This window comes from Pteropus vampyrus, unplaced genomic scaffold (genome assembly GCF_000151845.1).
Source record: "Pteropus vampyrus isolate Shadow unplaced genomic scaffold, Pvam_2.0 Scaffold456, whole genome shotgun sequence".
Classification (NCBI taxonomy): domain Eukaryota; kingdom Metazoa; phylum Chordata; class Mammalia; order Chiroptera; family Pteropodidae; genus Pteropus; species Pteropus vampyrus.
The window spans coordinates 312,027-328,809 of NW_011889237.1; the positions used below are offsets into that span (position 1 = coordinate 312,027).

General features: G+C 46.1%; 1 protein-coding gene across 1 annotated transcript in view; it reads right to left on the minus strand.

The window, feature by feature from the left end:
• Positions 1–4,786: 4,786 nt before the first annotated feature.
• BRI3BP (BRI3 binding protein) overlaps positions 4,787–16,783 on the minus strand; it is a 14,378-nt gene continuing 2,381 nt past the window's right edge. Inside the window, exons 2-3 of the mRNA XM_011381899.2 lie at positions 10,083–10,166; positions 4,787–9,647 (exon numbers count right to left, since the gene is read on the minus strand). Coding sequence (XP_011380201.1) covers positions 9,226–9,647; positions 10,083–10,166 — 506 coding nt within the window. The 3' untranslated portion in view covers positions 4,787–9,225. The remainder of the gene's footprint in view (positions 9,648–10,082; positions 10,167–16,783) is intronic.

Consider the following 16,783-nt stretch of genomic DNA (forward strand, 5'->3'; position numbering starts at 1 on the left):
GCCCAATAGGAACTGGGCAGCGGTGTCGGTTTGCCGTCAGACCGAGAGGGCCGTGGATGTCACCTTGACAACCTGACCGGTGATGGGAAAGTTAGTCTTGCCCCACCTGCTGATCTCTTCCGGTCCCGAAATAGTCACCCTTGGCGTCACTGAGTCACAGCCTACAGCTTGATTGCTGTGGGACAAACGGGGGGATTTGCGGCTGGGACATGATTTTTCTTTCATTTACATATTCAGATATGCTTATTGGGCTCCCAGTCTGTGAGGACCCAAAGCGCTTGGGGAATCTGAGGGAACTCCACGAAGTGCAGAGGGAAGAAAGTGAACAGATTTGTAACTTCAGGTAGTAACTTGAGGTAACTCAAGTTAGTGAGAAGTGACAAATAACTCGGATTACAGAATAGAAAGTAGCTGAACCAAGAAGCAGCCTCTCACCAGACACCAAATCTCTGGCACCTTGATCTTGGACTTCTAGCCTCCAGAACTGTGAGAAATAAATGTTTGTTTATGCCACCCGATCTATAGCATTTTTGTTGTAGCAGCCGGAATAGACTAAGGCAAGGACCTTTTACACTCTTTAACTTACTGAGGACCCCAACGAGCTTTTGTTTTCGTGGGTTATGCCTACTGATTAGAATTAACAATAAAATTAGAAAGAACTACCAAATGAGAAATAACAACTGAGAAACCTATAACTATATAATATACTTATTTTGAAAGAACAATAAGCCAATCGATACGCGTTACCATGCACAACATATTTTTATGAAAATAACTATACTTTGCAAAACAAAAAACTAGAAGAGTGGCATTGTTTTATTTTCGCCCACATCTCTGACTGTAATTTCATCGAAGGCAGCTGGATCCTCATCTCCGCTTCGGTGTTCCCTCTGTCGTGGTTTCGCATGGCTCGTAGCCTCTGGAAAACTCCGTTTTACGTTCACGATAGAATGAGAGCGAAAAATGCAAACAGCTGATTATGAATCGTATTTTATGTAACTAGAGGCCAGACACACACTGAGAACCACAGGCCTCTGCAAGCGGGTGAATGAACGAGCATTTTTAAGCCTCTTCAAAGTTGTTTCCTCCATGAAAAAAAAAATTATATATGCTTGTAGGATGAGCATTCGGATGATTTTACACAGTTTACAAAGGGTGTTCTAAGCAATACGAGGGAAGGATCTAAAAACCAAGGGAGGCAAATTGTGCAGTCTTGTGCCCTCGAAGTCGATGAGGGTACTCTTGGTGCCCTTATTTTGTCTGATTCCCAGGCAAGAATGGTCTCGCCCTACTCGCAACAAGATCCTAAATCCCAATCAAACAGCCTCTTTAAACAGGGCAACCCGAGACCCCTGAAAGCCAGAAAATGTCCAGAAAAGAGCAATCTGAGGTTCTCCTGAATACCCAATAAACCGCAAAATACATTAACACCTACTTCCCAGCATAGCTGGAGATTGGATTACTGGCGTGAGGACCAAATGCACGCATGCATTTAAAAATTTTCAGAGAAAGGGCTATTCTGTATAAATTTTGATGGTAGAGGGCACTCTCTCTGCCTCAGCTGGCAGTGGGAAACTGGATGTGGCATCAGAGCTGCTGGATTTCAGTCCTGGCTCCCCGCGCTCTCTTAAGCTGTGCTATTTTGTACACGTCACTTAACCTCTCTGAGCCCCATACGAAACAGGAATTCGTTGCAAGGCTTAACTGAAAAAAAAAAAAAAAGATAAGCTGTAAAACGCAAATATTATTTATCATCACTCTCAGCTGCCACTCCTGGGCACAGAAAAGATGGTGGTTATTTGAGTTTTTTGATGGTCATGATTTATAGTCATCGTTTCATCAGGACCACCAATTAATATCCACACACACAAACTGTTAAAAGCCACAGCTTCTCCCGGAGGGAGATCCCAAAGGGTGTAGTGATTTCTGCCTCTAGGGAGATGGCCTGCAAGACTGGGCTCCAACCCAGGTTCCCCAGGACGAAGCACTCAACCTTGAGTGTTTCAAAACTTCCCTGAACACAGTTTTTCTCATTCGTGTTACAGAGATGATCTCTTCTTAGCAGATTGTGTAATTTCGACCAGCCAGGGCAGATAGAGCTGAGCTGACACGCGGAAGATTTAGTTTATGAGAATTGCTCTTGTCGTTTATGGGAGGCATAAAGTCACCATCCCTTTCCCATTACCTTTATGTCAACCTGTGGAACACTGGTCCTGAAAACTCATCTAAAAAAGAACTGTTTCTCTACTCACAACACTTGGACAGCGGATGTGTGGGGTTTTCTCTCACCTTCCAGAATTAGCACAGATCCCACAGGTCAAACACTCAGCCCCACAAGACGGCTCCCACCTCAGATGCCAATCCCACAAGTAGTGGGGTCCCCAGATCACCCACATTTCTGCCTGACTTGGCTACTTATCAGAGATTCCATGACCTGTAATTTGCTAGAATGGCTCAGAACTCAGGGAACCATTTACGTGTATTTATGGTTTATTAGAAAGGACGTGACGAAGGACACAGATGCACAGCCAGAGGAAGAGGCACATGGGGTGAGGTCCAGAACAGTCCCAAGTGCAGGAGCTTCTGTCCCCATGGAGTAACGGTACGCCACCCTCCTGGCACGTGGATGTGTTCACCAACCCAGAAGCTCTCAGAACCCTGCTGTTGAGGGTTTTTATGGAGATTCTATTATGTAGGCACGTGTGATTAAACCACTGGCCATTGCTGACTATCTCAGCCCCTTCTCCCCTCCCCGGAGGTTGGAGAGGGTCTGAAAACCCTCCAATCACATCGTTGGTTCTTCCAGCTGTAGAACAGGTATGTGGCTATACCCATGTCATCATTTCTGAGTCGTTATTCTGCTAGCGTAAAGAACAGGTCCCGGTTAACACACGTCATTAAGAAGATTTAGACAAACTTTATCAAAACTGTTTATACTCGTCAGAAATAGCATTTCTTGGTTTAATTAAAGATGGCCAGCTTTCAGTTAAGACGTTACCTCTGAGTAAGTGAACGGTCTGCTTGGGGGAACAAAACTGACCGTGCCCAGGGTTGGCGATGGGGTGCAGGGACTGGAATTCTCACACCTCACTGGTGGGGATGTCAAATGGTACCAACCCTTTGGGAAATGGTTTCTTGAAGAATCAAACACATACTTATCAGATGGTCCAGCCATTCCACCCCTAAGTATTTATTCACCCAAGAGAAATGAAGAATATGTTCGTCCGAACACCTGTGCATGGGTGTTCCTAGCTGCTTTATTTGCCCCAAACTGGAAACGTCCCCAACCCATCAACAGGTGAGTGGATAACCAAACGGAGGTATGTTCATACCGTAGACTACTACCCGGCAATAAAAAGGTGAGAACCACAGACACACACAACCTAGATGGGTTTCAAAATAATTATGCAGGGTGGAAAAGACAGCACCTTGTGTTTGATCCCAATCAGTGCTGGGAAATGCCAACTCATGTACAGGGACAGAGAACACATCAGGGGTTGCTTGGGGGCGTAAGAGCAGGGAGGGACCAGGAAGAGACATGAGGGACTTTGGGAGGCGACGGTCGTCACGCTCCCTTATCTTGATTGCAGCCATGTTTTCACGGGTAGAGACACACATCGAAAGTTATCAAACCGTACACTCGAAACGTGGGCTGTTCACTGCACGTCAGTTATACCTCCGTGAGGCTGTTTTAACAAAACCAGCAAACAGGCCATAGGAAACCTGGACTGAAACCAGACACAGAGGGGACGGGTGTGACACCTAGCTGACCTGGGCATTAAGTAAAGCACATGCCGGCTGCAACGGTGGCCATGACCAGAGGCAGCTGGTGGCTTTCAGCAGAAGGAAGGGTGGGGCAGGACGTCTGGCCGACGCTGTCGGGGTGAGCTGTCATCCCCTTGTTGGCTCGGTCTAATCACACTCCTGCCTGGCACAGCAGCCCCTGGCGAGGACAGGCTCCTGTTCCATCTAATTCCTCTGGGTCACCATGACCCGCTCCCACCCGCCTCCCCAGCCTGCTTTTCATTCAGATCTGTCTTTTTTAAATGTGTTCTTGCAAAACGATTATTTTAACCACATGTTATTTAATTCGCTCTTGGACGACGGTTTGCATATCTCACTCTGGTTCCTACTTGCTCACCCAGCACTGTTGCTATGGCTACTAGTTGCTGCATTCCCTTCCCTGATGTGGGGCTGCTGCGTTTGATCTGCACGCTCTCCCAGCCAGGTGGCCTCCAGATAGTGGGGCCTCACACTGTGCCCTGGGGGACCCCTGCGAGACTTGCTTTGCGAGATCAACAAACCCAAGAGCGATGCTTTGGGGTCATAAGTGGATTTAATTCGACTGTTCTCTTACTATATTTATTCCTGAATGTCTGCTAGGAAAACACTTTTTAGCACCCACAAAAGCATCTCGAAAGCATCTCGGTTCAGGGTGGAGTGGAGGGGTGTACATCAGTTGCAAAACCCTGGTAGGGTTTCCCAAATTAGCAAATGAAAATACGGGATGCCTGGTTAAATCTGAACTTCAGATAAGCAACGAATACTTTTTCGTATTACTGTCTCAGATGACACATGGGATATACATATACTAAAATGTGTTTGTTGTTTATGTGACACTCAAATTTAGGCAGGCATCCTGTTTTTTATCCGACAATTCAAATTTTAAATTCAAGATTGTATGACCTTCTCAGACTAGGTAACAGAATCGATCATGTCAAAACTGGGAAAACTCCACAAACACTTGGCTGGAAGCGATGAAATATATTTAGGAAGTCCGTACAACAAAATTACAATAAACATTTATTAATAGCTGCAATTTCCACAATATTTTAATTCTGTTCTGAAATCAGTCTACAAATATCTCTACATAACACCAAAGCCATTATTTAATAAATAACAGGAATGTATGTATCACTTTGCAAAAAAAAAATAAGCCTTATACATTTACGTCTATATATATTTGTAGAATCAGTTTCCCGAGACTCATGAGACTAAAGTGTGCACACACCACACACACACACGCGCGCACACACCCCACTATATTCAAATCAAAGGGATTTAGATTCAGTGTCAAATTAAACGCTATATCAAATTCATAACCAGGTACACAAAATAGGAATTGAATCATAAATGCACTGTTGGCAATGGGCGCCTTACTTCACGAATACGATTTCCAGTTAAGAAGAGGGAACTGCTCTGCTGGGTTTGAAGTGAGCGCTAATCACCATCACCATCACGAGAAATCGGTTTAATTACACGGTATTCAGAGATTTAAAGATTTAACACACATGCAGATGTTAGACTGACGCTACGGTAAAACCTTTAAATCTGCAAGAAGACATTAGGACGTATGGTCAATAACGCCACCAGCTGCCACAGGCTTTCAGTGGACGACGCAAGTGACAATCAGTTTGTTTGTTTTTTGCCACCACAAGGGACAAACTGGTCCTGATCCATCCATGTGCTACACATCGAGGAATCGCAGAAGAGCAAAGCATAGAATTCGGCTTATGCCAGATACTGTACATCATATTGATGGCTGTCTAATATTAGTTTTAAGGGTAATGTGTTAGATCCTGCAAAATATATATAATTCTATTATTCACAAGCTGAGGAGCAGAAGTCCAACACTCGAATGGCCAGAAACAAAGACTTTGCAGAATGGTGACGTATTATTTGAAAAATGAAGTTGGGGGGTTGACACCGTAAGGTCTTAGGAATCCCCTTTAACTCGAGCTAGCTGATGGCAAGCGCAGGCTTTTTGGTTAAGTCAGCATACTCGACACCAAGCAGGGAAAAGGCGGCAAACCAAGCAGGCAGATGTCTTTCATCAAAAGCATCTTAAGAAGTAACGGGAAGCAGGGAAAGGAAGCAGTTTACGATTCCTACCTGGGACAAAGCATATGAACTACTGTTTCAGAGTCTGATTGGCTATCTGACATGTCATTCCTAGTCTCTCCGTAAGGCTGCTGAATCAGAGACAGACTAACAACCAACGTGGTTCCCATCTTCCCCAGAAGCCAGCCCTCGTGGCCGTGCGAAAGTCCTGACCACAGGCCCCCACCTGTACGTTCACAGCCAATTAGAGATGTCCCCACCCAGCCACTTCCCACCACCACAGTCGGCAAGGCATGGTCCCAGCCCCCCTCTCTCCGCGTCCGTGTGGCGCCCTGTGCCTCTCATCTCGGGGTATTAAAAACCCTTTCCCTGACATTAACCCCGACGGGTCACCACTCGGTGGTCACCTTCATAAACAAACTCCGGCGTAACTCACGAGGCCAGCTTGCAAGAATTTCTGCCACTGTTGTTGTACTGTGTTCCCAGAAGTGATACGGGGGTCTCACCACAACGTGAAGCAAAACCAACCAACCAACCAACCAACACACCAAAAACGCCCGACGGCAAGTAAAGCTGATGGGTTTCGGAAAATATATTTATGGAATAAAAATACATTCCATAAATTGCGCACCACAAAAGCATCTTCGCCAGCACGTCAAGGAAGAGCTCGTTATCAACACTGAGCCCAAAACGTCCACGCGAATCCAGCAATGTAGAGGTCACCGGTCCTTTCTCTTTTCTGTCCTTGGTGTTTACTGTGATACTGAAATACTGCAGGATTAACACTGATGAAGATACTTTAAAAACCGAGTCATTATAACGGATCCACAGTAGGTCTCACCGGGATGGTTTTTAAATCACATTTGATTTAGTGCTGCGCGAATATATTCTACAGCCCTGAAGATATAAAAAAGGGTTCTCTTCAAGGCATGAGATATGGTACAAAAATACATTTTTCCACATACAAAAGAGAGAAAAAAGAAAGAAATGGGAGTGGGCTGTAGCAGGAGGGAGCCAAATACCCTACAAACTTCCGTGGAATGGAGAAAGAAAAAAGTCCCAAACTGTTTGGAGTTAAGAAGATGCCCAAAGAAAAGTCAAAGTTCTGCGTTAAAAAGCAAGCGTTATCGAGACCTAACATCTAGGACGTCTATCAGAATTCCAAACAAGGTTCTACCCCGAAGTGAGACTCCAGATTAAGTACAGGTTCTTTTATGAAAAATAAAGGTATCTCTCCCTTGAGTGTATCAAACTGTAAACTGGGCTTCAGAGCCTACACTTAGCCGATTTGGTAAAAACGGTGCGAGGGCTTGACAGCGATTTTCAGTTGATGCTTGTGGTCTCACCTAGCTAGGGCCCAGACTCAGGGGCCTTCCCTGATTTAATGGCAGATAAAATGGCTTTCCGGCCTAGGGCCCTTCAGGTCTCATGTGTGAGGGCGGGGGCGGGGGCGGGGGCGGGGATTGGAGTCGCCGTTATACAGCGAGAGTTCAAGACTTAAAGGCTTTGTGCAGAACGTCAATTTCCCACGGTCTACATAAGCAAAGCAATGTTTTAGTACCTAAGCGTGCCAACACACAAAAGCCAAATGCACACACAAACGAAGGAGGGCGAGGATGACCTCCCCAGGCGAAAATGGATTCATCCATAAGTATCTAAATGACAAAACTGGACCGATGTCAATCCAGAAACCACAGGTTTCAAATGCTCACAGATGAAGATTTGCCTAAGCAAACTTCGGGGAACAGGTCGATATGATTCCAGGAAATGAACCAAATGCAGGAGTGTTTGGGTCCCATGATGTGCACCTTAAAAAGAGAAGTTTCATAAATGTCCTCCAAAACATCTGCTTCTGTTTTCCAGGTACTTGCAACCAAAAATAAAACTTCACAGAAACATCGCACAGGCGTTAGCAGACAGCTGAGTTATCTCCAATCTGATACCTAGACCACAAGGTCTTGGTTTTACCTGATGGGACGGGGAGGGGTCTCTGCACATGTGCGTCCAGGGGCTCTGGGTGGGGGCTGCCGGGGCGCAGAGGCGGGCAGCGAAGGACTACGGAGAACGTCTCGACCCCTAGCAGTTTTCAAAACTGCAATCTGCCTCAGCGGGACCTTCCTTAACTTGCCATTTTTCTGTTGCTTGCCAACACCCTTGGGGCCCTGGAAAGGGGGTTTTTCTACTCAGCTCTAAGCCTTGCAAAGCTCCCCTGGCCGGGACCCCCACAGCTGTCTGCCCAGCGTGTACCTCTGCCCGTAGAGACTCCCTAAAACGAGGACACCACAGACGTTAGACAGAAAGCACCCAACGCGTGTATTGTAAAAACGTCAGGAAAAACAATCCAGGTCTTCTCCAGAGCTAGTTGACACTACTTATTGTTCCTGAGACTCTTTACAAGCAGCGATAAGACTTGAAAACGTTCTTAGCTGCTTTGGTTTATTTTCCTTCTAAGGTCCTGAGTCAACCAAAACCAAAATGCAACAAATAATCAAAAAACCCTTGAGCGTGGATCTCTCTCTACAGGCCTAGCTGGCAAACGGCAAAATTAGGACATCGAAGAGATTTCTGAGTGAGCTCGGAAGCCTACCCAGGTGGCTCCTGACAGCAAACCCCAGGGACATTTCTTTACCCAGTCCTTGAGCTTTTCCTTTACAAAATGTTGAGGTTAAAATTCATCCACGTACAGAAGGGGAGAGGGAGAGAAATCTCAGGTTTTCCACAAAGAATGGCTTCTTAGAAATATAATTGATGCCGGCCTGGCTAGGATCACCAGGGTCCAAGAGGCATCTAGTTCCAGCCTCAAGCCCAACCGTCCACATTCAGAAGCGACGACATTCATCGGCTTGGTCAACATCGACCAAGAATAACATAAAACGAAGCTCACCGCTTTGGAACAGGAAAATAACGCACACAGACCTCACCCACCAATCCCTCCACTGTGAAAACAAATGCTTTACTTTTCTAAAATGTCAAACTAGCGTATTCCTCCCCTCCATGTATAGTTCTAATACACTTGATTCGGATCTGCCTTTATTAAAAAACCTTACAAAAGATGTATTTAAATGCTTGAAAAAATTAACTTTATGCTCTATGCAGATAAACTTCTCTGACTGTACAGTTAATATGGTTATATCCTTTGTTTAAAAAATATTTCTCCCACTAATGACACTCCGTAGGCAGTTCTACATGAATGATCTTGTCATTTCTCTCGGAATAGGTCCCAAGAGTTTACCTGTGGCCGGAAATACCCTCACAGAGCGCCACTCTCTTGCTCAGGGACGTTTATTAAGATTGTTTCGGGTTCAGCATTCTCTTTTTCTTTCTTTTTTTCTGTTTTCTGAGAGAGGGCGCTGGTGTGAGGGGACCCGGCCGGCTGGCTGATTGTCACTTGCTGTTGGCACGGTCGAGACTTTCTAGCACTCGGTTGAGGCGGATGTTAAGCAGTCTGACCTGGTTCTCCAGGTGTTCCAGCTTCTCCTCCACGCTGGGGCCGCTGGGGCCGCCACGCCAGTAGAAGCCCATGGGCCCAGTCATGAAGTAGACGGCCACCACGAAGCACAGGGGCAGAATGGCGTTCTCCGGCTCGCCCTCGTACTTGTGCAGGATGTACACGCAGGACATGGAGAACAGGATGACCCGAAAGACCCAGAAGAAGCGGCCGAACACCACATGCAGGACGCTGAAGGTGAAGCCCAAGGTCAGAGACAAGAACCAGTAGGCCAGGAGGACGATGCCGACGAGCAGGAGGGCGCGCACCGGGCTGTTGGCCACCGAGGCTGGGCTGAAATAGTGGGACAGGTTCGAGACTGCAGAACAGAAGAGGGACAGAGGCTGGTTACAGGGCGTCGGGGCTTCCTCCCCAAGCTGGGACTGGGCAGCACAGCTCACTTGCTGGGTGTCTCCCACAGCCTGAGGCACTGAGCTGCCTCCACGACCTTCATACTAAAAACCCTGTGAGAAGACAGAGCGAGCCTTTCCGACCGCCTGCCGTCTCCCGGGTTTAAAACACCTGTCACGGTGGGGCAGAGCCTGCAGACTGTCCTCCAATCTCCCTCCTTCCTGTCTTCCACAGTCACAAGTGCCCAGTTTCTGGCTGGGCACGCGGCTGCCTGGGATAAAGGCATCTCCCAAGTCTCCCTTCTGGCCACATAACTAAGCTCTGGTCAAGGAGAGGGAAGCAGAAGTGTTCTGTGGTCCCTTCAAGGGGTTTTTCCTAAAAGTAGCAGGAATGTGCCCTTTACCTCCTCTTCTTCTGCCTGCCGCAATGTGGGTGCGATGGTAGGAGAGCGAGCAGCTGTCTTGGGCCATGAAGGAAGAAAAGACACCTATTGGGGAGCAATAGGATGGAAGGCGACTTGGCCCTGAGGACGATGTGCTGCAAAGCCACCTACCTGCCTAACCACCTACCTGTGAATTTTCATGTAAGAGAAATAAGCTTCCATCTTGTTTAAGCTGCTGTAATTTGGGGGTTCTTACTCACAGCCAAACCTAATCGTAACTGGTACCCACACATGAAGTTCCATCCTAAGCATGGAGTGAAATGCAGGAGTTGCATCTTCTGAGTGCCCGACTTAAGAAAATTTTCAAACAGAAAAGTTAACAGAACAGTGAAATAAATACTCCTATTGAAACGACCTAGGTTTAACAATTATTAACATTTTACATGTTTTCCTTCATCTCTCTAGTCACATACTTTTTTTTTCCCAAACCATTTGAAAGATGCACAATCATACTTTTGCATGCTACTTCCCACCCCCGTTTCATTGATATAATCGACATACAGCACCACACAAGTTTAAGAGCACAGCAATAATGAGACTTACATATACTGTGACACACTTACCACAGTCTATTTAAAATCCATCGTGTCATATAGATACAAAAAAGGCAAAATCACTTAACAGCTTTCAAATGTATCACACGGCAGTGTTAGTAACAGCCACCACGTTGCACCTGACACCCGGGACTTACTTATGCTACAGCTGAGAGTTTGTGCCTTTTGACGCCTCCGTCCTTCATCCAATTGCATCCCCACCCCCACCCTGTCTCTAGTAACTACAAATCGGATCTTTTTTTCTATAAGTTTTTTTTTTTGAGTCCACATATAAATGAGATCGTACAGTATTTGTCTATCTCTTTCTGACTTATTTCACTTAGCGCAATGTCCTCAAGGTTCATCCGTATTGTCACAAATGGCAGAACTTCTTCCTTTTTATGGCCGAGTAATATTCCGTTGTATATATACCACATCTGCTTTATCCATTCATCTACAGATGGACACTTAGGTTGCTTCCAAGTCGTGGTGATGGTGAATAGCGGTGCAATGAACACACGTCTCTTCCACGTAGTATGTTCATTTCCTTTGGCTACATAGTCCCAGAAGTGAGGTTGCTGGGTCATATGGTAGTTCTATGTTTAAGATTTCAAGGATCCTCCATACTGTTTGCCATGATGGCTGCACCAATTTACATTCCCACCAGAAGCAACCAGGGTTCCCTTGTCCCCACATCCTCACCAGCATTTGCCATCCCTTGTCTTTTTGAAAATAGCCATTCTAGCAGATGTGAGGTGGCGTCTCACTGTGGTTGTGATTTGTTTTTCCCTGATGACGAATGGTATTGATCGGTACCTTTTCATGTATCTGTTGGCCATTGGTTACCTTCTTTGGAAAAATGTCTCTTCAGGTCCTTCGCCCATTTTCTAATTGGACTATTTTTTTGCTATTGAGTTTTACGAGTTCTTTATTTTGGATATTAACCCCTTAACGAGTCGATGGATCACAAATATTTTTTCCCATTCCGTGGGTTCTTTTCATTTTGTTGATCCTTTCTTTTGCTGTGCAGAAGCTTTTGAGTTCGATGTAGCCCCACGTGTTTATTTTCGCTTTTGGGGTCGAATCTAAAAAACGATCATCACCTAAACCGATGTCGAGAAGCTTACCACCTATGTTTTCCTCTAGTTGTATGGTTTCCGGTCTTACATGTAAATCTTTAATCCATTTTGAGTTCATTCTTGTGAGTGGTGTAAGAGAGGCGTCTAGTTTCATTCTTTTACATGTGAATATCCAATATTACATGTGAATAACTACTGATCGAAGAGACTGTCTTTTCTCTATTGAGTATTCCTGGCTCCCCTGTCAAATATTAGTTGACCATCCATATACGTCTTTATTTCTGGGCTCTCGATTCTGTTCCATTGGTCTGTGTGTCTGTTTTTATGCCAGTACCATACCGTTTTGATTATTATAGCCTAAAATCAGGAAGTCTGAGGATTGCTTTGGCTAATTGGGGTCTTTTGTGGTTCCGTATAAGTTTTAGGATTATTTTTCTACTTCTGTAAAAAATGCCACTGAAACCTCGATAGAGATTGCACTGAATCTGTAGGTGGCTTTGGGTAGTATGGACATTTTAACAATGTTAATTCTTCCAATCCATTAACGCAAGATACTTTTCCATTTTTTTTGTGTCTTCAATTTCTTTCATCCACGTCTTATAGTTTTCAGAGAAGAGATCTTTTATCTCCTTGGTTAAGTTTATTCCTAAGCATTTTATTGTTTTCGATGCTATTGTAAATGGGATCATTTTATTTCTTTTTTAGATAATTCCTTGGTAGTGTATAGAAACGCTGATTTTTTGTTTGTTAATTTTGTATCCTGCAACTTTACTGAATTCGTTAATTAGATCTAACCACTTTTGGTGAAGTCTTTATGATTTTCCATATAGAAAATCATGTCATCTACAAATAGTGACAATTTTTCTTCTCCCTTTCCAGTTCAGATGCCTTTCACCTTTTAAGAATAAAAATAACATTCTCCTTAAAACCATGATACTATGATCACATCTAAGAATATTAAATTTCATACTATCATTCAAACTCCCCCAGTTATCCGGGAATATATTTATGATATCTGTTCTCTTTCCCCGACCCCAGGACCCAATCACGATCCATGTGACGCAAGTGGCCGTGGTGCATCAGTCTGCTTTAGTCCAGAAGACCTCCGTGAGGCTGACACTCTGAAGGCTAGTTTTTCCAGACTAGTTTTCTTTGCAGAAAGTCCCGCATGTGGAATTTGTCTGATGGTTTCCTCAAGGGGCATTACACCTTAAGGGCATCTGACTTACGCCAGCGGTTCTCAGACTTGAGTGTGTGCCCCAGAACCCCCCGAAGGGTGTGTGAACACAGGCGGCTGGGCCCCACCCGAGGATATCAGATTCTGTAGGTCTGGGGTGGGCCAGGGAGTCTGAACCTCTTAAAAGTTCCTGGGGATGCTGCTCCTGCTGCTGCCACCGCCACTGACCTGAGGACCTCGCTCTGAGATCTACTAGCCGATGCCAGCCCACTCTACGAAGGAGAGGGAAGAATGGGGGGGCGGGGGGAGTGGCTGTGACCATCTGGAGTGGGTAAGTGTGGACCCAGAGCAAGCACAAGATGGGAAGATTTGTACTTGGGGCTTTTCAGGTCTCTAAATGCATCTACAGGGTGAACATCCTACACCCTCCCCGTAACCTCGAAAGGGGGTCAGATTGTCTACTACCTGCGCACAAGCTAGATGCTTCCTCTGAGGCCAAAGGCGCAGGATCACTGGGGACTCCCCTGAGAGCCAGCGGATGAGATTAAACCAAGCCCTTTGGTCTCGGGACTCTGGGAGCTTTTATTTATAGGGGTTGTCTGTTTATATTTACCACAGTAGAAACTAAAACCAAGTTTTAATAAACTCTTAACTTAAAAAAGTGTTTTCATTATGATTTTATACTTTAACATACCTCATACTTTCAGGCGAATTTTACTTTTAGGCGAATTTTTCTTAAACGTCCTTTTAAATAGACTATTTTTCAAAGGAGTTTTAGGGTCACAGCCACATTAGGCAGAAGGTATAAATTTTAAACATTGCTATTATTATGTTTAAAAATAACAATGAACCCATTATAGATTAACACAAATAATATACTTTTTATGAAAAATAACTGTTTCCAAAAACGAAAACAAAAAAGCATAGTGAGAACGGTAACACTGTTTTGCATTTTTTACATCTCTCTTTAATCTCTGGCTCGTTAGGACAGAGCTGCATTCTCAAATTGGTTTTTGAATTCACAGAAATAGCATGCCAGCCGCAAATGTTAGTCACCTACTATTTTAACTTTTCTAGTAGCCGCATTAAAAAAGGCAAAAAGGAACGGGTAAAATTAATGTTAAGATGTTTAACCTAATATATGCAAAAATATTATCCACGTGTAATCGATATAAAGAAATTACTGAAGCATGTGTTGAATGCCTGGCCTCATGAAGACGTGTAGCTAAAAAAAGGGACCCCCCCGGGTTCCTCAGAGCATACTTTGAGAACCTTCGAGCTAGCCTATATGTCCAAAGCCATACAACGTGGACTATCCTGTTATCAAAGGGCTAATTCGGTGACGAGCAGGTGCAGGGACACATGGGGGAAATCCTGGACTGGTGCTGAGGTTAACCCGCACGCCACAATTCAAGGACTTAAGTAAAAACAGCCACTTCATTCAAGAGAGGCGGAAAGAAACATCCTTGCTCCCCAGAGACCCGAGAGCCTGAGCAACTCTGGACATCCCGCTGCAGAGCAAAGGGATGCTGCGCTCATTCCCAAGGCGGCTGCCATAACAAAGTGCCACCAGCTGAGTGGCTTAGACAATGGGAATGTATTGTCTCAGCCTGGAGGCCGGAAGTCTGAGCCGGAGGTGCCAGCAGGTTCGGTCCCTTCTGAGGGCTCTGAGGGGACACTCTCGTCGAGGCCTCTCCCCAGCTTCTGGTGCTTCGTTAGCGATCTTTGGCGTCCCAGACTTGTAGAAGCATCACCCCGATCACTGCCTTCATCTTCATGTGTAGCTTCTCCCTGTGCGCCTCTGGATCCAAATGTCTCCTTCTTAGGGGATCACCAGCTCTATTGGATTAGAGCTACACTACTCTGGTAGGACCTCGCCTTGACATCTGCAATGACCCGATTTCTAAACAAAGTCACATTCCGAGGTCCTGGGAGGTAAAACTTCAACATATTAATTTTGGGGAGACACAATTCAACTCATAACAGGTACTGCTCAAAAAAAACGGGGCATTTTGGTGGCAGACTTGCCTCTCGGCTTGGCCCAGGTTTACGTCACTGCACGTCTGCAGAGTCCCCGCGGGCGGAGCAGGAGAAAGCTGGCTCTGGGCACAGACACCGGTGGCCCCCAGCATGGAGAACCGAGACCAGGGGGGCTCCCAGAGCTGCAGCATGACTCACTTTTTTTGGAGCAGAGCTCATTCACAAGCCGCTGAGTGTTTATCAGGTTATGTTCTATGGGTCGGGCGCTGTTCTGGCCCCTCCACACAAATTGTCATTCAAACCTCACGACGTGCTGTTGAGACGCACGGTGTTTTCCACGTGGGGCGTCAGGCACAAAGAGTGACTTGCCCAGAGTCCCACAGCGAGGACAGAGCTAAGCTGGAATTTCGAAGCAGGGAGTCGAAGCGGAATTCACATTTTCCCCATGTTTGTCAGAAGTGGTCTCAGGGGCTTCAGAGAAAGCAAATGGCTTGATGAAGATGAGGGCCGTAAATCTATCCATCCGACACCTGGACAAGTGGTCTGTTTCTGTGAAAAGCGTCCTGAGCCGGCAGATCTAAAGCTGTGCTGTCCATTACGGTGACCACCGGCCACAGGAGACTGCCGACATTGGCACGTGCTGTGTCAAATACAGACTGAATCCCCCCCAAAACGTTAAGACGCCTCATTAATCCTTCTCCATGTTGATAGCTAGTTAGGATGACCCTACTTGGGATCTATTGGGCTAAAACACCTTATTAAAATTAATTTCACCGGTTTATCTTTCCTTCCTTAATGTGCCAACTAGAACATTCCACACTATATATGTGGCTGGCAGTCCATGTTCATCAGACTGCTGCGGGCTAAGAAGTCCCCATTTTCACCAGCACCTGGAACATTCTGAAGAAGGAGATTAGAGGACCGTGCTCATGGAAAGATTTTGTATGAGAACACCTCACTTGGGAATACAGTTTCCTAGAAGGGCTTTGAGACACTCGGATGTCTAAGCATAAGACACAAATTCCAGTGGCCTTCGGATCCTTCGAAGCTTATGCATCAAATAAAAGGAGAAAACCACGGCATGGACGTGAGTCGTTTCACCTCAGAATGGGGCCGAATGCGAGCACTGACGGCCTCGTGGCTTTGTGACAGACGGTTCCTTTCTGGTCCTCTCCATATAATTAGAAGGCTGTCTCTACTCTGTGGTTTTTCGTTCCGAGCTACACGCAATTTCTTGCCATCAGGCTTATTTCTCCAGGGCTCTCTGGTCGGAGATTGCAATACTGGCAGCTTAACAATCTGGGCAGGTGGCGAACACAGATTCGAGCTGGATTGCATGCGATTGCTGGATCTGGGTTGTGCGTTGGCTCAGCCCGTGTCCCGGGAGGGGCCACAGCGGTCCCAGGAGGTTGCAGGTGGCACGGCACTCTCTCGGAGGGCCACACTGCTGCCTGCAATTCTGTACCTGAGCAGCAAGGTGCCCAAGTCAGCCTAAGGCCTCTCAGAGGTTTAAGTTCAAGGATTTAAGGCTGGAGATGGTGTCAAGTGGCTGAGGGGAGTGACTGCCGATGCGAAGCAGGCGGCCCACCTGAGAGCCAGGCTCGGCTCAATCTCGAGCCCAGGTCGCCAGTCTGTGAGGCGGGGGTGTCAAGGGCCGACGGGAGGATTCCGAGAGACTCTGCACATCCTGGGGCTGCGGTAACAAACGACCAGACTTGGTGGCTTAAAACAACAGAATGTATTCTCTCAGCATTCTCAAGAACAGATGTCTGAAATCAGGGTGTCGGGGGAGCTGGGCTCCCACCGAAGGCTCTAGGAGGACCCTGTCTTGTCTCTTCCAGCCTCTAATAGCTCCTGGTATCCACTGGCTTGTGGCCGTATCACCCCAGTCTG